Source organism: Dreissena polymorpha, chromosome 10, assembly GCF_020536995.1.
Source record: "Dreissena polymorpha isolate Duluth1 chromosome 10, UMN_Dpol_1.0, whole genome shotgun sequence".
Taxonomy (NCBI): Eukaryota; Metazoa; Mollusca; class Bivalvia; order Myida; family Dreissenidae; genus Dreissena; species Dreissena polymorpha.
In genome coordinates, this window is record NC_068364.1 from 37,338,062 (window position 1) to 37,361,763 (window position 23,702).

The 23,702-nt window shown below is 35.5% G+C and overlaps 1 protein-coding gene across 4 annotated transcripts in view; it reads right to left on the reverse strand.

Annotated features, from left to right (window-relative positions):
* LOC127847439 (gastrula zinc finger protein XlCGF57.1-like) overlaps positions 1–23,702 on the reverse strand; it is a 38,176-nt gene that overhangs the window by 13,365 nt on the left and 1,109 nt on the right. Inside the window, exons 2-6 of one of the 4 annotated variants that reach the window (XM_052379346.1) lie at positions 22,653–22,730; positions 22,210–22,427; positions 12,559–12,854; positions 10,538–11,002; positions 1,448–1,539 (exon numbers count right to left, since the gene is read on the reverse strand). In XM_052379346.1, the coding sequence (XP_052235306.1) occupies positions 1,448–1,539; positions 10,538–11,002; positions 12,559–12,854; positions 22,210–22,427; positions 22,653–22,730 (1,149 nt within the window). Of the gene's footprint in view, positions 1–1,447; positions 1,540–10,537; positions 11,003–12,558; positions 12,855–17,655; positions 17,784–18,185; positions 18,657–22,209; positions 22,434–22,652; positions 22,731–23,702 lie in introns of those variants that run through there. The other 3 variants (XM_052379345.1, XM_052379347.1, XM_052379348.1) reach the window with 3 other exon arrangements.

The following is a 23,702-nucleotide window of genomic DNA, read 5'->3' on the forward strand; positions in this document are numbered from 1 at the left end:
ATCTATCAAATCATATGAGTTGCATGTTATCATACAACATCAAAGTTGGTCAGGATCACTATACTGCAATTTGCAGTCAAAATTTAAGCACTTTTAAGCATTTTCAAGGTCACACACTTTTTGTTGAACAACTTAAGACATACTATGAAAACACATGCAACTGTTCATAAAATTAATATTTGATAAGACAAATGCATTCATAAAATCAGTTTACAGAATGACTAGACATGTTTTGAGTTACATGTAACACTTACACTCAAACCCGGTATTCTCTCTCGTCGGCTATTTTCGCTGTATATGGTGTTTATGCCCCCTGACTTTTGTTAGCAAACAAACATTTGCGACCTACGTGTTAAATCTGCAAGAAAACATCTCTTGCTGCCAATATCAATTGTTTCTTAGTAATTAATTGTCTTAAAAGGATTGAAAACATAATTTGAAGCACAAATCTACTAAAATTCATTTTTTTATGAAAAATTGGACAGTGCATGAAAAAAACGGTGATATTTATTTCTTTTTGTGTCTAAAAATCAAATTATATTAAATGATATCAACTATATGACCTTGTTCTTTTATCTTACATGCCCCAGTTTTAAACTCAGCCTTTTGTTTATTGGAAAAACATTTTGACCAAGTAAATGAAGTTTCATGTAAATCGGACTGACTAAAAATGTGACTTTTAGAATGAAAAAAAGAAGTTATGATGACTAGACTATATATGTGACTTGTACTGTGTTCACAGACGTTTGCTGAAGTTCAAATGATCTGTTTGGACTTAAGACTAAAAATGCGTAATACAGTGACGGGTGGACAGACAAGCGCTTATCAATTTTATCCCCTAAATCCCCGCTGAAAGTGTGGGAATAACACTGGCACAACACTTTCTACTTTTATGGAATTTTTTCTTTGAAGAAATTTTTTCTAAATGAAAATCTAGTAAAGGCTGAAAGTGTCATCACTGATAAGTCTGCGCACACTGCACAGGCTCATTCGGCACATTAAGTCAATAAATTAAGCATCATTTTCCCAAAGCATGGCTCAAAAGTAGTTTTGTCTGGTTACCTTCTTGGGTTCCAAAACCAGGACTTCAGATCCCTTAATCTAAGACTCTGACTATAAAGAATAATGCTACGGATGAGCAGACTAGGGCTTAAAGATTTAAAAAACCAACCCTCTCAGATAGTGGAGGCATAAGCGAATTACTTATCCTTTTCCCTATCAGAAGCAAAGTGAAAATGGCTATATGCAACCAGTATTAAACCAGAACAGCCTTGGAGTAAATGGCAGTCTGTTCAGGTTGTATTATGTTTGCTGCGCATGAGCATCTAAGAGTTGGAAATGAAGGCTTTAAAACTTGAATAAAGACAGAAATGTGGTCTTTGAATTTTCAAGGCACTACAAATGCTTCAAAGTGCTTTTCTAAGTCGTAAATGATAAAACTGGTTACCTTCTTGGGTTCCACGACCAAGACTTCAGATCCCTGGGTCATCTGTTCCAGCCTGCGCTTGTTAATCAGGGTCAGTGACTGACCAGTACCACCTGAAAAAGCATACATGTTTAGCAACTAACTGACCAGTACCACCTGAAACAGCATAGACGTTTAGCGACTGACCAGTACCACCTGAAACAGCACAGATGTTAAGCGACTGACCAGTACCACCTGAAACAGCACTTATGTCTAGCGACTGACCATTACCACCTGAAACAGCACATATGTTTAGCAACTGACCAGTACCACCTGAAACAGCACAGACATTTAGCGACTGACCAGTACCACCTGAAACAGCACAGATGTTCAGCAACTGACCAGTACCACCTGAAACAGCACAGATGTTTAGCAACTGACCAGTACCACCTGAAACAGCACAGACATTTAGCGACTGACCAGTACCACCTGAAACAGCACTTATGTCTAGCGAATGACCATTACCACCTAAAACAGCACAGATGTTTAGTGACTGACCAGTACCACCTGAAACAGCACAGATGTTTAGCAACTGTCCAGTACTAACCTGAAACATCACAGGCTTTTAGCTACTGACCAGTACCACCTGAAACAGCACAGCTGTTTAGCCTAATACTAAGGGCAGCATCAATCATGTTTCCTAGTTACAATTTGTCAATTTTTGAAGTTTCACTTCATTTCTTGTTTATTAATGATTACTATAAAAGCACTCTCATGATTTCCTGTCTATATTGTTACTCCAGACTAATGATATGATTACTCAGTGTGTGTTTTTTCCTTCAAATTTGGGGCCTGTAGGGGCACCCATTCCCAATGTGAAAAAATATACATTTTTCCCAAATGGGACATACAATTTCCAATTGAAGGTTTCCAAATGACATCATTTGTGACTTCATAATAAATGACATCATTGGTGACATCATCCCAAGGCACATCATTTGTGACATCATACCAAAGGACATAATTTGTGATATCATATGTAAGGACATTATGTGTGACAGAATACCAAATGAAATCATTTGTGACATCACAACAAATTATTATTTGTGAAATAATATCAAAAGACATCATGAGTGACATGATACCAAATTACATCATCTGTGAAATAATACCAAAATCATTTGTGACAACAAACCAAAGCAAGGACGTCAATTGTGACATCATGCAAAAGGACATCATTTGTTACATCATACCAAAGAACATCATTTGAGACAAAATACCAAAGGACATCATTTGTTACATCATACAAAAGGACATCGTTTGTGACATCATACCAAAGGACATAATTTGTGACATCATTCCAAAGGACACCATTTGTGAAATCATTCCAAATGACATAATTTGGTGACATCATACCAAATGACATAATTTGAGACATCATACCAAAGGACATCATTTGTGACATCACATCAAAGGATACCATTTGTGACATCATATCAAAGGACATCATTTGTGACATCATACCAAAGGATATCCTTTGTGACATCATACCAAAGGATATCATTTAAAAGGACATCATACCAAACAACATCATACCAAAGGACAGCATTTGTTACATCATACCAAAGGACATCATTTGTGAAATCATACCAAAGGACATCATTTGTGACATAATTCCAAAGGACATCATTTGTGAAATCATACCAAAGTACATCATTTGTTCCAAGTATGAAAGCAATATCTATGATATTTTAGGGGTAATGTGGACCAAAACACAAAACATCAAATTTTCGATTTCAATTTCAAAGTATAAAGGGCCCATAATTCTGTCAAAATGCCAGTCAGAGTTACATTACATTGACTGAACAGTCCCCTTAAGATTGTGAGAAAGTGTTGCAAGTATGAAAGCAATAGCTTTGACACTTTAGGAATAAAGTGGACCTCAACTCAAAACTTTACCAAATTTTCAATTTTCTAAGTATAAAAAGGGCACATAATTCTGTCAAAATGCCAGTCAGAGTTACATAACTTTGCCTGCACAGTCCCCTTATGATAGTTAGTACCGGTAAGTGTTGCAAGTATGAAAGCAATAGCTTTGATACTTAAGGAATAAAATGGACCTAAACACAAAACTTAACCAAATTTTCTAAGTATAAAAAGGGCACATAATTCTGTCAAAATGCATGCCAGAGTTATCTAACTTTGCCTGCCCAGTCCCCTCATGATAGTAAGTAAGTGTACCAAGTTTGAATGCAATTGCGTTGATACTTTCTGAGAAAAGAGGACCTAAACACAAAACTTAACCGGACGCCGACGCCAAGGTGATGACAATAGCTCATATTGTTTTCCAAAAATAGATGAGCTAAACAACCAACATAATTCAATATGGGTTACGAGGGATATTTTTTAGCACTTCTGATATAGTTTCACTATTTATGAGCATTGAATAATAGAAGTAAGAGAATATTTGGTGAATGTTGGGTGAGAAATAAGTTAATCATGTTCTGAACTAAACAATACAGAGCTATCAAAGCCTCATACTGATATGTTTCAAGGCCTCACATAACAATGATAACTTCATTTTTATTCATATCATCTAGGCCAAACAAAATAAATTGTACAGTTAGGGTAACGGCTGAAAAAACATTAGGTAGGGTAGGTAGGGTGTTGTTTTTTGTTTTTGTTTTTGCTATGGTTCATATGTTTTTGCAATGGCCACAGTGTATAAAAATATTTTGTTAACCATTCATTGTCTTTTTGTTTAAGAAAATGCCCATAATTCCATGATACATGTACTAACCTCTAAGACACATCTTCATTCAGTTATTGAACCATCCATACACATGGATCAATAATATTAATATATTTACTTTGCAATGTCCATTTAAGTTCCATGCTGTTTCAGGTACAGCAGGACAAACATAATAAAGCTACATACATGTATGCATATGAATCTGATTATACACAGATCCACTAACATATAAGTGAAACCATGTTTGTCTTATCCCATTTCTAACAATAATCTTGTCAGATGTTTTAACTTTACAATTAAACTTTACGCTTACAATTTGCAAACACTCGTTTCCGTGACATACATCTACTGAGTTAATTACTAATAAATATGTTGCTTGTATCTAAAACGTTTTATACATCGTTGATTATCACAAGCATTTCATTAATCCCTTCTAAATGTATGATCTCCATCGTTAAGTTGAACGTTATTTGCCATATTTGCAGAGCGTCACGATTTATTTTCTGTAAAGTCCACCATCTTGTGAAAATGATGTAAGCCACAGGTGCGCATAGCAACGTAAAAGATATTCATCAAAACTCTGGCAGAATCCATTATTTTAGCGTAGAAATGGAAACATGAAATATCTTTTTTAAAAGATATACGGCGTTGATTGAGGTTGGAGTTGGTGAAAGATAAAAAGTTCAATGAATGAGATCAAAGAAAGCAAATGTCTTTTTCTGTGAAGTTCTTAGCTGCATCACACACAGTATGGGAAGAATTTACATGATAACATATTGTTGGTCATAAACCTATAGATACAAAACAGAAAACCAAAAGAAGAATGGAAGTGAAATTAAAACATATTAGTCAACCGGCCACACGTGAAGTATCCACACATATTTTATTATATTTAATTTTATACGCACGTTCTTCAAACAAACCTGTTTCAGTGGTTTGTCGAGCATTTCTGTTTGATTTGAATATTAACAGTATTGAGAATCATCGCGATCATGCCTAATACATTAGTCAATATGGTGGAATAATTCTTGTTAAATTAATCAAAAATAATATTTATCATGGTATTGTTGAAAACACATTAAGATTCTATTATTGACATGCCATAATCATATCCCTAAATATCTTTATTTAACATATTTCTGGTCTAAAGAAAATTCCAGTTCATCTATTTCACGCAATAGCGTCTATATTATATAACGATTATTTTACTGGCCACAAACTGACCCTGATACCTGGTGAGTTGGAATGCATTAAAGTGAGGCCACGCTTCCACTGCTGGAACGACGGCTTGTTTAAAACTTTATACTTTTACATGTTAAATGTTCAATTTCGAAAACAATTTTAAATGGTTTGGCCAAAACAAATATCAGGATAGGGAAAAGCGAAACTTTAATGAACTTAAATATACTAGTACACAGACAGGAATATGGAAGTAACAACTAAATATGAGAACATAGCCTTTAAGTACAAACGCTCTGGCGATGGCAATCCTCTGAAAATAAAAGGTGCACTCACAAACTGTATTCAAGTGTATTGATGTCAAGAGTTGAGTGTAAAACTGTTCTATCTATCAAGCCTTTTTATTAAAATTTAGAGATAAAATTGTTTGATGCTGAGCACACAGTAAAACAGTGTAACAAATACACGGACACACGCGGGAAATTTTATTTGAATTTTATTGGACACTTACACAGGTGAGGTAAGGTCAAACGTGACGTTTAACAGCTATGCTAAAAAAAAACCACGTAAAATCAGATGATTGATAACGAAAGCGGAAGTGGCAAATGCGCGGTTATTTTCGGGCTTTATCGGACGGTACCCGGGATTTTTTTCAGAGATCGTTTTTTTACAAGACGAAAAAAAAGTAGGGTTGGGACCAAAATCGTAGATAGGGTCGGGTTACCCGAACCGTACAATTTATTTTGTTTGACCCTAACATACTCCCATACCAGCCTACATTTATGAAATAACAACCCAGTTGTGTTATGATAATTATTTGTCTTCAAAATTTGATTGTGATAACCAAGGTTAATGTTCAACAAACAGAGATTTGATAGCCCAATTGGCTAAGATAGATTTGGTTTGAAAAAGGCAATCTGGTAATTTGATAGACTATTATTATTAATGATCAAGGCACAATAAAACAGTGATAATCCTCTAATACACAGATACATGTACACAATTGACATGACACCGCCTGTCAATCAAGTTCTTATCTAAGAACTGATCTACCAATCAGCGATCGATTAATCGGGCGCGTTAGTTAGCAACGAACTGTCCGCCATTTTCTAGACAAGCTATGTATAGGTTCACTTTTACTTTAGCAAGTTTCTTTTGTTTTCCTCTTAAAAAAAAGTAGATTAAAAATGGTTCAACGGTGTCGATGGGGACTTTGTAACTCGGACAATCGATATCCTGAAAGATTAGTTGGTGACATTTAATTTATATCGTTTCCAAAGCCGAAAAGAGATCTTAAGAAGTGTAAGAGATGTATAAATGCATGCGGTCGTCACCACAAACAACTGAACGTCAACACTGTCGAAGACAATTATAATATATTTTTATCGGATATACTAGCAGATTTAAATAGTTTATGTTATCGATCTGATTATCACATAATATTTCACGTTTAAAAAAAATAGTTTTATCAGTTACCAGGTCATTAATATACAGAAGCGAGGTTCATCTGCATTACTTAAAAAGAAATAAAACCCAGCATGAAGCCTAATTTGTGCTGTGTTTTATAACTCTGATAGTAATGCACTTTATTGCCATTATACATGTTATTAGAAGGTGACATGTGATATATTTTATTAATAACGGTATCTACACATGTGCAGACATGTGATGTCACCAATGAACGCTTTTAATCCGCCTTTGAGATCGAATGCCTAGTTCTCATTTTTTTCAACGAGTTTTGTTTAGATTTGTTCGAAAAAAAAGAAATGAAATAAGGCAAAAACGGTGTGAATAGATTTTATGTAACTCTGACAATCGGTATCCATAAGTTAGATTAATTAATTGTATACCATTTCAAACGCGCAAATGCGGTCTTGACAAGAGCAAGAGGAAGCTTCAATGTGTAGAATTACCGAGATCACCCTTTTGGAGCATTTATTTATTTAAAAAACTGGAAATGTTATGTTAGAAATAACTACGCATTATTAAGTATGAATTATATCACGTGTGCTTGTAGAATAATGGAGAAGATTGGTACCAACTTTGCGTAAATCACTGTTATAAATCAAGTTTTGTGTGTGTCAGAAACAAGTGAAAACGATTATATGTTTCTATTTTCTATTTTAATAGAATCGAATCGATAAATGTCACATAATAAGATTTATTATTACTGATTTCACCAATAAATGCCGAACTTGGGAGAAGTCGGTACCTGCACCAGCGTCTGATACAGGTAGCTTTACTGAATTCCCCTTCATCCAGCGCTACTTTATATATGACAATGATCAAACTTATTGTGCTGTCTTGCACTTTCAATTATAGTGATTGATAAATGTCCCATAAGCAATGTTTAATATTATTAATATCACTTTTATACGTAATAACATGTGGGATTTTGGTACACTCGGTGTCAGAAAGCGTGTAAAACTTCACCGAAATCCCAGTTTAAAGCGCTATTTCGTGTCAAATACACGAGTGGAAATGTTTCGTAAATAACATGGGTAAATGCCGTTGAAGAAGTGTTAATTTATTGCTAATACCAACATCACACGTAATAACAGGTTTGATTTCGGTCAGCGCGCAAGCGTTTGAGAGCGTTATTCATATACCGAAAAACCCGTTATAATTAGCTGTTGTTCTCTACAAACGTATATTTTTTGCATTCGCAGAATAACTAAATGACACAAACCCCTTGTACAAGTGTCATATGGTGTCAAAAAGTCCATAAAAATAATCCGGAATATCGTGTTAATCTACATGCAGTATATAGGCAATGAAGCCATTTTGGTGTTAGCTTGTCTAGGTTTGCTACCCGCTGAGCCACGTGATTAAGTGGGTGGAGCGATCATAGATAAGGCGTCATGTCAATTCAGATAAGACCTGAGTATGTTTGATGGACCTCACAAATGACTGACATTCCAGAAAAATAGTATACCTGGTTATATGCTTAACCCGTATTCATTTGAGTCTTAATCTGGAAAACTGTCGATCGCCATTGGCGCCAAATAGCGCTAAATTTTTAAAAGTGGCTCCAGTTTTTTTAAAGGGGCGAATAAAAAAAAATCGGTAAAATCCTATCTGAAAATGTACTGCGAATCGAAAGCACGCGACCACGCATTAGCGGCCATCGTCTGTCACTTGTAAATATTGATTTACGACGATGTAAGCGACCTACAGTGCAGATTGCAATCACTGAAGCGTGTAAGTGTTACAAACGGTGTTTTTACTGCTATTGTCAAGTTTTATGGGAGTTATTATCGGATTAACGGTTCCTTTATGATATTGAGCAATAAATTAAGTAACATGGGGACAAACTGTCACGACGATCAATAATTATAATGATTATTAGGGCCGCTATTTCTTTTATCAAAACCATGGGCATGGGGCTGGCAAAAGCATTTAATTTCTCCACAAAAACAAATAAAAACTTGTTTCAACAGGTATTTGTTAGCATTCCTGTTAAATAGATTCATTATTATAATGTTCTGGGAAGGATATAATTTGATTAAGATACCAACAATTTCTGAAATAAAAAGTATATCGGTCAACGGATGTACTATATTTCGGATATGTTAAAATTCGGACATTTAAAGATAGGGCCATTTATGTGTTGGTTTGCAGGGCTCGACATTAACTTTTGGAGCCACTTGTCCAGTCGGACAAGTAGACCAAAACTTCACTTGTCCTGACCAGAAAGCAACTTGTCCTGATCATTATATCTTATTTTGCTCAGTTCTTTGCAAAGTAATTAAATAATACAAAAAGCTCAAATCATAAAGACTTAAATCATTCAAAATACATGTTAACATAATTTTAGGCAATTTCAATACAAAAAGAACTGACAAGATAACAGGAAAACTGGATATTATTGATTTTATAAACATTTTACAAAGCCAAATTAACTGACCAAAACTTGTGTTTTGCCACCATACTACTTTAATTGTCTTAAAGAGCAATGTGTACTGGTGTGGTAAAATGCATATTCATTATAAGGGAGAATAATCTTGTTATCTTGGCAAAGAAAAATGTTAAGGGTTGCTTTTCTTGTAAACAGTGCGGCGTAGTATCCCATGGAACTATCCGAATATCTCGTGCTTTGCCGTTTAAACGTAAACAAAATATATATTTAAAAATAAAGGGTGGTTACTACGGATTTAAAGGCATTTGTTCTATGTTATTAAATTATAACGACCACTTGTCCCGTATGACAAGCAAATTCTTTATTAAATTGTCCGGACTAACACTTTGGTTGTTCCGGACAGTCGGACTATCTTTAATGTCTAGCCCTGGTTTGTTGTTGATAGTTTGTAAAAATATGTTTTATGTTATTTCAGGTAACTAGAATAGATGGTGGCAATTATCTGGGCCTTTCGGTCAGGAAATAGGCGTGCAAAACATTCATTTAATTGAACCTGAAAATCATCCACCACTAACAGAAAACGTTTTAACAAAGAAAGCTGATGTAAATCATGTCCAAATAACCAACTATAACTGTGTAACAATTTGAAGTGAGATTATTTATTTTCTGATTTTTTATATTTATTTGTTCCTTTCAAATGATGTACATTGGTGTGATTCTATGTTTAAATAATTAAATTTAACATTTATGTAGCATACTGTTTAATACATTGATGTTAACATTATTTATAATATATTATTTTGGTTATCTGTATTGTTTATCAAGTTGAAAAAATGTTATTTATATGCAAATAAAGCTTAATAAGACTTATGAAGGTATGACTTGTGAAGGTACCACTTGTGAAGGTACTTATTGTTTTTTATGTAATAACATAACTTTTAAAGTGATTATATAGTCAATGACATTAATGTAGTAAGGTTTCTTTAAATGATTGTTCTTATTAATAAGATTGGAATGACCGACAGTTTTCACGCCGCGAAAAAGTGGCTACAACTTTTTTTTGGCCAGTAAAATCCCTGCTGGGCTTAATGCATGTGTGTAAAGTTTCATCCGCGATTAGCCTGTGCTGTCCCCACAGCCTAATCAGGGACTACACGATCCACCTAGATTTTTTAAAGACTTCCTTTAATCGAGAAACTCCTTAAAAGTGTAACGTGTCCTCCCTGATTAGCCTGTGTGGACTGCACAGGCTACTCTTGGATGACACTTAACGCACATGTATTAAACCCTGTTTTCCCAGGGCAAGGCTCAATTTCATTATTTAAAATAGGACTAATCTTACCTTTCAGACTCACATGCAGGGTTTCACCGTCGAGATATCCACTGCCATCATCACACGCATGATTTTCTGGACCAGCATTGTCAATGATCACACCATGTGTCCAGTTAGTGGTCACCATGCTAGTTTCAAGGGCTGCCAAGTTACTGTTCGTGTTTGATTGGTTACAATTGCTTGTTGCTTGGTTACCATCTATGGTAACTTGGTAACCAACATTGGTTGCATGGTTACTCTCAGCTGTTGCCTGGTGACCATCTGAGGTAATTTGGTAACCAGCATATGTTGCATGGTTACTCTCAGTTGTTGCTTGGTTACAATCAATAATTATTTGGTTAACTTCAGATGTGATGTAGTTACCATGTTTACTATCACTGGTCATTTGGTAACCATGCGTGGTTGTAGTGTTGCAGATGTTTTCATATTGTGATTTTGATACAATGTGAGTGAAGGAAGAGCTGGTGTTACCCTCTGCAACAAAATAGATCATTTGATTTACAATGGAAGGAATAAGCTTTTACACTTAAAATGTTATATAGAATTCAAGTGTTTGAAATGGCACACTTAGATAAGAAAACATGCTTTTTACAATTACAGTCAAATCATAATTATACAAATATATATTAGACCGACACAATAATTTGCATACAATATTTTCCATATAATTGCATCTTGTATGTGTAAGTATCTTTGTTTAATTGCACTCATAATCTTAATCTATGACATCAAATCAAATACAATGTTTTAACTTTAAAAAAAGGGAATAATTATATGTTTATTCAACAATAATAATAAATGAACACTTGAAAGCCATTATAAGTTAAAAAAAATGCCAGACAATCATAAACCATGGTAAGTTTGGCACATGCATTTCAAATATGCTTGTAGCACTGCCCAAACCTTCACATTCAAGTTTATACCATGGAAAACAAGAAAGGTTGCAGCTCTTTAAACACGTGTGAAAACATCAGTAGGCATTCCATATAATCATAACAATGTTCAACATGTATTAAATTTTCACCACGCTGTGCAAATTCTTTAATCAATTGCATCTTCAGCATTATCACGTTTCATATAATTTCATCTTTTTTATATAAAACTCACAAACAACAGGAACATATTGGGAGTTGTTATGTTGCTACTGTCATTTTGTATGATAAGTAATGCATATAATCCCAATTTAACATTTAATGTCACGGTTACCATGACTTTTGAACTAGTGAACCAAATTTCAATAGAGGTCTTATCTACTGTCAAAAGCCAACGCACACGGGAAGTATCAAGCCAATCGGTCAATTCGTTGACAAGTTATTGATTGGAAAAGATTTTCATATTTATTGTTACAGGGCCCTTGACCTAGTGACCCCAATTTCAAGAGGTTTTATCTACTGCCCAAGGCCAATCCACATGTGAAAAATATGGAGTACTTGAACAGAATGCAACATTTAGGTTAAAGAATTAAACACATGCAATGCATCAGATTTTGCTTTAACAGGTCTCAGATACTAATCTCAGAAAAGACATTGCTTTTAAATTCTTAAGATTATTTTCAGTTTTATATTTTTTTTAATTAAATGCATCTGACATTTTTTAACATAAAAATATGTGAACAAATTGTCTGAAGCCCAATTAACTTCCACCAGTTCATCCTATATTAGCAGTATACAAACAGCTTGACCAACATAATAGTTGAAAATAATATGCAATGCCATATTCCATGAAAAGAGAAGAGGATGCATATTGAAGACATTGACAACAAATTGAGCCCCATACTGGGAAAACTGGGCTTAACGCATGTGTATAAAGGGTCGTCCCAGATTTTAATCAGGTGCAGTGTGCACTGGCTAATCATGGACAATAATTTTCACCTACACTGGATTTTTATTTAGATGAGACCTCTTTGTAACACAAAATTTACAAAAGCGCAAAGTGTGGTCCGTGGTTCTCTGCAACAAAAATTTTAAATACGTAAATGCATTAAACCCATTTTTCTTAGAACAAGGCTCAATTGTATGCCATTACTGTACCTGATATGGTGATAATGTCCCCATCCTGAATGTACTCAATCTCCCCGAGCTCTACGTCATCTTCCGTGTTCTCCACCATAAAACCTTCCCCTCCCACTTCTGATGACATCACAATGACAGAATTATGTGACAAATGGTCCTCATGATTTTCAGTAAACTTTCCTCTGTCAGCCTGTTCAATGACAATTGAATGGCTATTGTGAATATCATTTCCTTCGATGTATTCTTCGAAGTGCTGGGTGCAATTATCCGCAATGCTGTAGTCAACCATGTGATCCCCTCTTTCATTAACACTGCTGAAATACCGGTAATAAATATGGAAAATGCATACTATAAAATCATAATTATTTTGTGGACATTAATTTCTGTTGGTTCTGTGCGTTGAACAATCCACAAAATTTAACACAAACACATCAGAAAATGAAAAATTTCTTTATTTGAAAATCAGAAATACGTGAATTCATGTGTCCATGAAAATGAATTTATGAAAACACATATTTCAATATGCTGGAAAATTTTAAACACACATCGCAATATGCTGTAACTTAGAAAATCCACATAATGGAGACTGAAAAATCCCATTTGGTAAAATATTGTAAATCTCCATATTGTATTATATTGCAATTAAAAACTCTAACATATAGCATTATATTGAACACCATACAACTTTTACATCATTGTTGAAGAAATCAATATAGAATTAGTTGTTTTTTAGCCTCGCTCTGGGAAAACCTCACCATGGGAAAACCTTGCTATGGGAAAACCTCACCATGGGAAAAACTGCTATGGGAAAACCTTGCTATGGGAAAACCTCACCTGGGAAAACCTGCTATGAGCACACCTTGATGTGGGAAAACCTCACCATGGGAAAACCTGCTATGAGCAAACCTTGCTATGGGAAAACCTCAATATAGGAAAACCTCCCTATGATAAAACTTCCCCATGGGAAAACCTCGCTATGGGAAAACCTCACCATGAGAAAACCTTGCTATGGGAAAACCTTGCTATGGGAAAACCTCAATATAGGAAACCCTCCCTATGATAAAATTTCCCCATGGGAAAAAACCTCGCTATGGGAAAACATCGCTATGGTAAATCTCACCATTGGAAAACCTTGCTATGGGAAAACCTCACTATGGGAAACCTCACCATTGGAAAACTTCGCTATGGGAAAACCTCGTTATGGATTAATCAGGAACAACACTTCCGGCCTGTATGGAATTGTAAGTTTTAAGAGGTCCCTTCTTTACAACAAGAGCACCACGTAACTGGTACCACGCTCGGCTGCAAAAGCTTGTCAGATTTTTTTTTCTAAGAGGTCACAGTGACCTTGACCTTTAACCAAGTGACCCAACAAGAGATGTGTTTGTCAGAAACACAATGCCCCCCTACTGCGCCGCATAGAAATAAAATATCTAATTATCATTTGGCAGGTTTAGAAATTCATCTCCCTTTAAAAATTATTACTTCCCTTGAATTTTGTCCAATCCAACCAGGGGGAGGGGGGGAAAGTGGGTCTCGCAGTCAATTATGACCATGTCAGACATGGTGGTGTAAAAAATCGCGGTGGTGTAGTGGATGAGGTGTCCGCCTAGCAATCGGGAGTTTGTGGGTTCGCTCCCCACTCGGGTGCGTTCTCGTTATCTCTTCCATAGACACCTAGTACTGGTTCTTCCCAGGAAACGGACTCGATAATGTTCCTCTGCCTATAATGCTCTAAAGGGCGCTTGGCAGTATATATGCTATAGTCGGGTTGAGTCCACAGGTGGTTGGCGTGTGGCTATGATATTAATTAGTGAAAACATCATTTTGAATGATAAATAATCATATTATAACAAAAAATTAACTTTTCTGAAAAAAAATATTTCACTATCAAATATATATATAACAAGGTATGCAACTCAAAATCACCCCAAAACGGGGTGCATCGCTTTGAACAGCCATATCTTCATCAATTGTGCAGCGATTTTCACGATCTCGGTCTTATTCAACGCAGAAATGAATTTCCTTTCTGGAAATGTATATGTCTTGCAATATTTTTACAAATGCTGGGTCAACTTTTAAGAAATAACACAATACACAACACGCATGACCCAGTTGACAGTGATCATGTATTCTTTATGAATGAAATCTCCAGTTGTAAAGACACACCTCCGCATTGGACCAATGAAATCACTCGTATGTTTAAAATGTCAGTTAGTTGAAATGTATGTAAACAAAGGTTTCAAACGGCGCTGGACAGTAAGTCTTGATGCAGAATGTAACGACAAGAACGGTAATAATGTTTTTTCATACGTTTTATTGAATTATGGTATCGAACTACATGAACTTTGTAGGGAAGTTGCCCTTTACTCCGTGAAGATTTCAGTCTTAAAGACAGCATGATCACTGTCAACTGGGTCATGCGTGTTGTGTATCGTGTTATTTCTTAAAAGTTGACCCAGCATTTGTAAAAATATTGCAAGACATATACATTTCCAGAAAGGAAATTCATTTCTGCGTTGAATAAGACCGAGATCGTTAAAATCGCTGCTAAATTGATGAAGATATGGCTGTTCAAAGCGATGCACCCCGTTTTGGGCTGATTTTGAGTTGCATACCTTGTTATATATATATTTGATAGTGAAATATTGTTTTTCAGAAAAGTTAATTTTTCGTTATAATATGATTATTTATCATTCAAAATGATGTTTTCACTAATTAATATCATAGCCACACGCTAACCACCTGTGGTTGAGTCGTGGGTAATTTTCATAAAGTTGTTACATCACAAATATTTTATAAATATATGACCATGCATCACACTGAAAATAATTATGAACCTATCTTCTTTAAGATGTGTTGCTTTTTTCCAAATTTTTATCGTCTTTAAACATCAAAATAATCGACTGTGTTGATAGTGTCAAACTACCATCATGAAAATAAGCTTCCGGTTGATTCGTGGGTTCTGATTGGCTGCCAGAATTTCCAGATTTGCATACTATAAATAGCCTTTAAACTGACCTTGCAGGACAGGTTAATTTCTTGTGAAAAAATGTCAACAGACGATGTAGCATGGCAAATACTCATAAATAAACAATTTTGTGTTACTTTGAAACACTATATGAACAATACATAATGAGGAAATACTTCATAAGGACCTATCAAGTTATGATGAATTACACTATTTACATACTTGTTTTAGACGCATTTTTGATCGGAAAAAAATGGTGACCGTGTCAAAACATTTTTCCGTAACAACTGCATCATGTGCGAACGTTCTATCGCGAGATTTCACGCGATTTCTATACCCACGAATCAAACAGAACCCACGACTCAACCAGTAACAACCATATAGATAGATAGACATCACTGACAACAAAGGCCTGTGGTTTAAAAGAGATCATACAGTTCGTTGCCCTGTTCCGACGTTTCACCGGTTCCGATGGAGTCCGAATGTTTTTCCGATAAATAGCGGCGGCCACAAATCGAAAGTGGTTTAGTTTTATTCGCACACGTGCCATTGTTGAACAAGCAGTACATGATCGATGAAATCTTTATCCTAGGTAACAAAATCCCAACATACTTTATGGCAGGTTTACTTGTTTTTACTTGGTGGAGAATCGGGAAAATGGCGTTTTGAATAATGAGTTTCATGTCAAATTTTTCTTAGGCATGGCAGGTAAAATTTTATAGTGCAGAAGTTATTGCACAGGTACAGACAACATATGTTAAAAATATGATGTTAATCAATATATGTTCTCTGAATGAAATTATAACAAAAATAAATGGATAACTTTTGACCAGTTCCGGTGGATTTGACGTTTAATTGAGTGATGGGTGTCCTTAGGGGCAATTAGCAAATTCCTGCAATTTTACAATTTATGATCAATTTACAACTCTTGTTTTGTTGTATTGTCAGTTGCTCAGACTCCAGTAATATTTCAGTAACCTATCTATGTTCGTCTGTCTGTCTGTCCATATTTTGATATGAAAGAGATTATTAAAAGATTTCCAACACATGGCGGTATATATGTTGATATAGACTCCTAGTATGGCCCAAACAATAAATATTAACTGTAAGCAGGCATTAACATCCGATATCACCATGCTTTTTTTAATCATTTTCTGTTTCTCTTTTATTAAATTTATTCTTTTTTTTTCAACAGGAACATGGGAAAATTTAGGCTTTCTAGCAGTGGGTCAGACTGCAGGACTCCATGTAAATGTAAATGCAGTTCCCGGTAGCTCTCTTTCTCTCTCTCTCTATCTATGGCATCAGAGATGATATTAAAGTCATTCTCTGCACAGGTGATGATGTAGTCACATGGAATGACCACACCCACACCTGTTGCTTCTGGGGCTTGCCAGGGTGCAAAGCTAGGGCAGGGCTCTCCAGTGGCTAAAGCGGTGATTTTACCCTCCAATTCAATGATTTTTCTGAATGCACCAGCTAGTCCTCTTGGCACATGGCCTATGGGCAATCCTGCAATGTCACACAATCTTAAGAAACGACTTTGGTCTGTTACATTCTGTCTCATTTCTGGAGGAAAGTCCTCAATAGGTGGAATCCACACTAATGCTGCATTTTCATCGTGCAAATTTGTATATTCTAAGTCCACATTTAACTCGGTATGCATTGGAGGCCTTATTTTAAATTGGTGATAGCCTTTTATAACGCTGTCTTTAATTTTGTAACTAAACATGGTGCCAGTTCCCCAATAGTTGTGCACATATTATTTCTGCAGTATATTAAGACGTTTTGCATTCCCCTAATGTACCTCTTTTAGTGATTTTTAAGGGTTAGTAAAAATAACGGTGAGCCGTCGGAACTGAAAAGAGGCACCGGAACAGGGCAACATAGTGCGATGTAAACATCAATAAATATGAGAAAAAATACTTTGAACTTCATGTAAATCTTTTGTGATAATTTAGGCAAGTAATTGGTCGACATATCCCAGCATAAACATTCTTTATCATTGAATGTTTTGATACAATTTGACCTGTCGATGTCAAAATCCCGTCGGAACAGGGCAACGAACTGTAGCCAGAGTTGATCATGTGTCTATGGACATAAGTCCCCAGGTATGTAATGAACATCAAAGAAATTATAATTACCCTTCAACATCGTTATTTCGAAGTCGTCGGGACCGTTAAAAAAACTTCGGATTAACGATAATTCAAAATAAACATTTGACAGACGACTTCTTTGATTCTGTAATAATAAAACGTTGTGGAATTCGCATGGTTCGGTTACACGCTACTATTAATAATTGTTTTACTTAAAAACGTAAACAAGTCAGATTGCAATAGATTTCTACTTGTAACAAACGAAGGAATAAAACGAATCTTGTTCTTCTTTTTATGTTTTCTCAAAGAACAGAACATATTAAATATAATGAATATGCGCTAATTATCAGAACATATAAAATATAACGAATAGCACAAATTAGTAGACCATATAAAATATAACGAATGACACAAATTGTCATAGATCCTATGTAAATACAGATGCATACAATTTCGGATATGACTTAACATTTTTTGTAAATAAGAAGCGATGTCTCTCTGAACACTGGCCTTAGCAGCACTAAACTGGACGCGTGTAACATATTTCTCCAATTTGTCAAGAACATTGAAGAACTCACTTCCGTCCGTGTTTTGCTCGCAGAGGGTAGAGTGTATATAAGATGAATTTCATTGGACCACATTTACTCAGACCTAACGTAACACGTTTATTTGTTACTAAATAATGCAAAACTACATAATTAGTAATTATCGGCTTTTGACGACATTATAATATTAACACGCTACGCGCAGTCGACAAAGGTGTAATTATCAGCTTCTGACGCGCCACGCCCAGACGACAAAGGTGTGAAATTATGTTCAGCGTTTTGCAGCTTTGACTTCGGATTAAAGACTGATGATTAGGTGCGAATTATAGTGTTGGGACCGACAAAATCACTTCGAATTAACGATTTTTTCGGTTTAACGAAGTTCGGATTAACAATGAAATTTTACAATAAACAAAGAAGAACCAAAATCGGGAACGGAAAAATACTTCGAAATAACGGTTACATCGGATTATCGGTGTTCGAAATAAGTTATGTTGTTGAAGTGTATATCATTTAATTTTTTTTTTGACAAATCAATCATTTGGGTTATAAATAATCAAAATAATAAATCTGTACAGTAACTGTGAAAAGAACTTCAATTCTTGGTAAGGAAATATATGTGTCTTGTTCTGAGAAAACTGGGCTTAATTCATGTGCGTAAAGTGTCGTCCCAGATTTGCCTGTGCAGTCCGCACAGGCTAATCAGGGACGACACTTTCCGCTTTAATGGTATTTTTAGTTTCAAGAGGAAGTCCCTCCTTACCGAAATCAAGTTCAGGCGGAAAGAGTCGTCCCAGATTAGCCTGTGCGGACTGCACAGGCTAATCTGGGACGACACTTTACGCACATGAATTATGCCCAGCTTTCACAGAACAAGACACATATTACATGAGATTAATAATTATATAAATAACTTCCCTTGAAAATAATTGTCTGTAACAAATCTCTATTTTTTTAGTAGCAAATAATTAAAGGCACTACCGTGACTGTAGATTCACCACTCAAAATGTGCAGCTCCATGAGATACACATGCATGTCAAATATATAATATGTTCAATATTGAATGATTTTCTCCCTTTTTAAAGCTTATTACTTCCGTTAAATCTGTATTTTTTACCGTAGATTGAAAGGATGACCTAACCTTGTTCTTTTACCACAATGTGTTTTAAAAAAAACAATGACGCCTACTGCGCCGCTTTGATTTATTTAACAAAAATATAAACGTGGGCAGGTCAGATAACTATGTCCATTTAAATCTTATTACTTCCCTCTACTTTGTTTTTGCACCCTAGACCTTGAAGAATGATGTTCACCTTGAAATTTTACCATTCAAAATGTGCAGCTCCATGAGATACACATGCATGCCAAATAACAAGGTGCTATTTTCAATATTTAAAAAGTTATGGCCAATGTTTAGGTTTTAGCACGACGCCTACGGCAGACGGCGGACGACGAGCTAGCTATGACAATAGCTCGGGTTTTTCAGAAAACAGCCTCGCTTAAAATCCAGTTTAGGTGGAAAATGTCGTCTCAGTTTAGCCGGTGCAAACTGCAGAGGCATTCATCCCCACTTGCTCAAAGCCCTTCGTATATTCATGTATTCATTGTATTATGTTCATAATGTACAACTTCTTAAAGTTGAGGTTGCACAAGGATGGCAAAGGAAATTCTCAAGGTATCAACGTTTTCAGCTATTGAGGTGTTCATATCAAGAAGTTATTAGATACATTTTATGTTGTGAACATTATTAAAAAGAAATTTCATATAAAAATAGACTATGTTTACAAAAATTAAATTCACCACAGTTCCTTTTTTATAAGTTGAAATGTGTATACCCCCCATATCAAAACTTTTCCTGCTATAAAAATGAAGTAAAACAAACCCAATCCCAGAGCAAACGGACCTGATCCACAACCAAAATTGTATTTTCTTTCCCATTTCCAAGAAAATAAAATTATTTTATAGAAAGAATTGTCTTATAATTATTATAGCTTAATTATATATCATTCTTTATATGTTCCCTGTGTTTCTTAGAGCCCGGCATGATTTGCCAAGAACACTTCGTCTCAGTTGAATGTCTCATGCAAAAGGAGAGTTAGTTGGTGAGGGATGCGTGGGGACCAACCCATCCACATAAAAGTTCTGGCACCAGTATGGGAGGCGGAAAACTACAACGGGCGAGGCATGGTCAGGGGTGATAACCCCCAAAAAAGGTTAGGGTAAGGGTTAGGATTAGGGGTCGGGTTAGGGTTAGGGTTGGGTTTAGGCTAACCCAAACCCTAACCCGACCCCTAACACTAACCCAAACCCTAACCCTAACCCTCTAACCCCCCCTTGCACAATACCATACCATGCCTCGCCCGTTGTAGTTTTCCGCTTCCCCACCAGTATCTCAGCACTATACTACTGACCAACTCAATTCCTCAATACACAAGGGTGTGAGTAGACGAGTCTAGCCTCCTCGCCGGATGGCCGTTGCGTAGTGGATATAGTGTCCGCCTAGCAATGGGAGGAGCATTCTTAAGATCTCCCCCATAGACACCAAGAACTGATTCTAGTCCCAGGTAATGGACTTGAGAGCGTTTCAAATAAGCCTTAGGCTTTCAATGAAATTGAGCTTAAATAAAAAGGTTTTATCTGATAACCTCCTCAAGTTATCAAGGCTATAGATAACAAGTGTATTTGTGTTATTACGCAATTAAAATAACCAAAAACGTAATTAAATTCAAAATAAAGCGTACACAAACGCAAATACAAATTTAAAAATGTTATTCCCGTAAAAAAACTTGTGTCACAAAACGCAATTCTTGCGAACACCGGGCATATTTTTTAGACTGGTTATTTTCCGTATAAAATGTACCAGATAGTTAATATGCATCCTATGAAGAAAAGAAGGCAGTCTTTCCAGCGGTTATCAATCTTTGGGGTATTATTGTAATTATTCATAGACCCGTCCGATGTCTACTTTCATTTTCAAGATATTCACTATTCAACTCAAAATGACACGAAAACGAGGTGCATCACTTTGAACAGCCATAACTTCATCAATTGGGCAGCGATTTTCAAGAACTCTGTCTTATTCTACGCAAGAATGAATGAAATTTGATCAGAAATTCAGTTATTGTTTGTTGTTATGTATAGGTACCTTTTTGAATTCCATTTGTATGAATAATATAGTAACCTTTGTAGATTTTTATTATATCATATATGGCATTCCCTAAATTACCCAATTGAGTTAAAAAAAACAGGGTTGAAAAACCCAATTAAGTTCAAAAGAAGGGGGTGAACATTTTTGCTAAAACTCTATTGAATTTACAAAAACCCTATTGTTGTCATAAACAGGGGGTCAATTACCCAGTATACCCCACAAGTTATCGATAGCCCTGAGTTATGGACAGTAAATTTCAATATTGCATACAATTAAGGACTGATACATGCGCTCGAGTTATCTATGCTCCAGTTAAAGGTGGTCATTTCTTATCGAAGCATACAATTTACTGATTTCAAATGGCCAATGAGCTTCGTTTGAGTTACCATAGTTTGCGGGTTGTCTATGCTCAAGATAAATTAAACTGATGAAAATGTTCTACAATTTCATTCCATCTTGTCATTAACTAACCTGTAAATTAAATTAACAACTAAGTACACAATTAATGCTTTTACAGTCTGACATGTAAGAAGCATGTTAGATGAAGGAGGAGGGGCTACAATTACAATAAAACACTTTTTTTAAAGAACTACTAATAAATTTGTAGTACAAAAAATACAGAACACTAGGCTCCAACTAACAAATATTTGACTTTCGTCACCTTTGTGTGTCATAGTGTAACATGTAACAACTGTTGCTACTTTTTAATTACATGTTCTAAGAGTCATATACATACGATTTTAACAGCGTGAAACCAATCACTGTTACGACATTGGGCAACATGCATGTAGACTTCCATTTTCAACACATAGTTTGATATGAAGTGTTTAAAATATCTCATTATAACAATGGCAGTAAGAAGTTAGAGTCCTCGTATAGTGGAATCATGTAACAATAGTGTAGCCCTACCAATTGGAAATTGTTTCCTTAGCAACTGTCGTTTTCAATGCTCCAGCAGGTCCCACCCTGTACGAGGAAACAATGACTGGATAGTTATATGTTGTGCATGGATGTGAGGCACCCGATGAGGTGGACTGGGATTCCATGGCAACAGGCTGTGTTTCCATGGTAACGCATTGTCCCCCAACGGGAAGGCTTGAAGACAAGCTCACCATCAACTCAGCCGCCTGAAACTTTCCAGAATATCATTAAGCTAAATTAACCAACTTCAAATTCACATGAAAATGAAATAATTTTTCAATTAGTTTTCTTTATTTTTACCTTGAAATAATAAATTGTATTTCTTTTTATTATTTTTTACCTTTTGTAACACAACTTTATTTACCTGCGAAACATAAAGAATGAATGATTGTAAGTGACAACATTTCTACTGGCATACAAAAGAAGAGTACCTGGAGTTGCCTGTCATTCGCATCACTATGAGAGGTAAGTATCAACTCTTCCCCTTCAATATGCGGGTAGACAAGCTCCTGAAGTGATAACATAAGAATATAATTATAATGTTTTTTACTTAAAATAAAACAACAACTCACAATACGCACATTCTGTTGATACTTAACTGCCGCTCTTAAGACAACTGGGTTTAAAGAATGTACTTAAAGTGTTCTCCAAGATAAGCCTGTGCTGTCTGCACAGGCCAACCAGGGACAACACTTTCCTCCTAAACCATGTCTTTGCTTAAAACAGACTACCTTTAAACTAACAATTCCATAAAAGCAGAAAGGGTTATCCCTGACTGCACAGGCTTATCTGGGATCACACTTAACGCATATACATTAAGACCAGTTTTCCCAGAACCATGTTCAAAACAACACAATAACTGTTCAATAAGCATCACCTGTTGGACATATCATATAAGGATTCAGCTAGTTGGTTTTCTTTTAAATATCATTGTATGATCAATGGAAGAAGATGTGAAAACCAACTATCTGAACTTTATACAAACTTATCTATTTCATGATTTTTTCACGAAACTGTCTAAATCTGAATTTGGTGTGTTAAAAATTCCAGTTTTGTAAGATGATGTTTATTGTTGTAATCGAATGACTTTTGTTTCACTTAGTTGTCATTGTATTAAAACTATTTATTTTGTGCTTGATTGCATCGCAAGACTAAGGCTTAATGATATACTCTGATTTTAGTTATAGGGGTAGAAGTTTACAGGGCAAATAATAACCATAACTCAAACTTAAACTCTGGCATGTTAATTATGGTTTACTTAATGTCCACCATTTGGTTGCCACACAAATTCTCCCCTTAAGAGAAGACAGTTACAAGAATTAATTTGTTGATGCTAAGGGTGAGGCTGTAGAATGTTCACTGAACAGGGATCATACATGGTTACCATGTCCCCAAGGCCTCCAGACATCAATGAGACTTGCTGTTATTCATTTTTATTAATTTTTATAATCAAAAGTTGAGGACGTAAGATGTTGAATGGA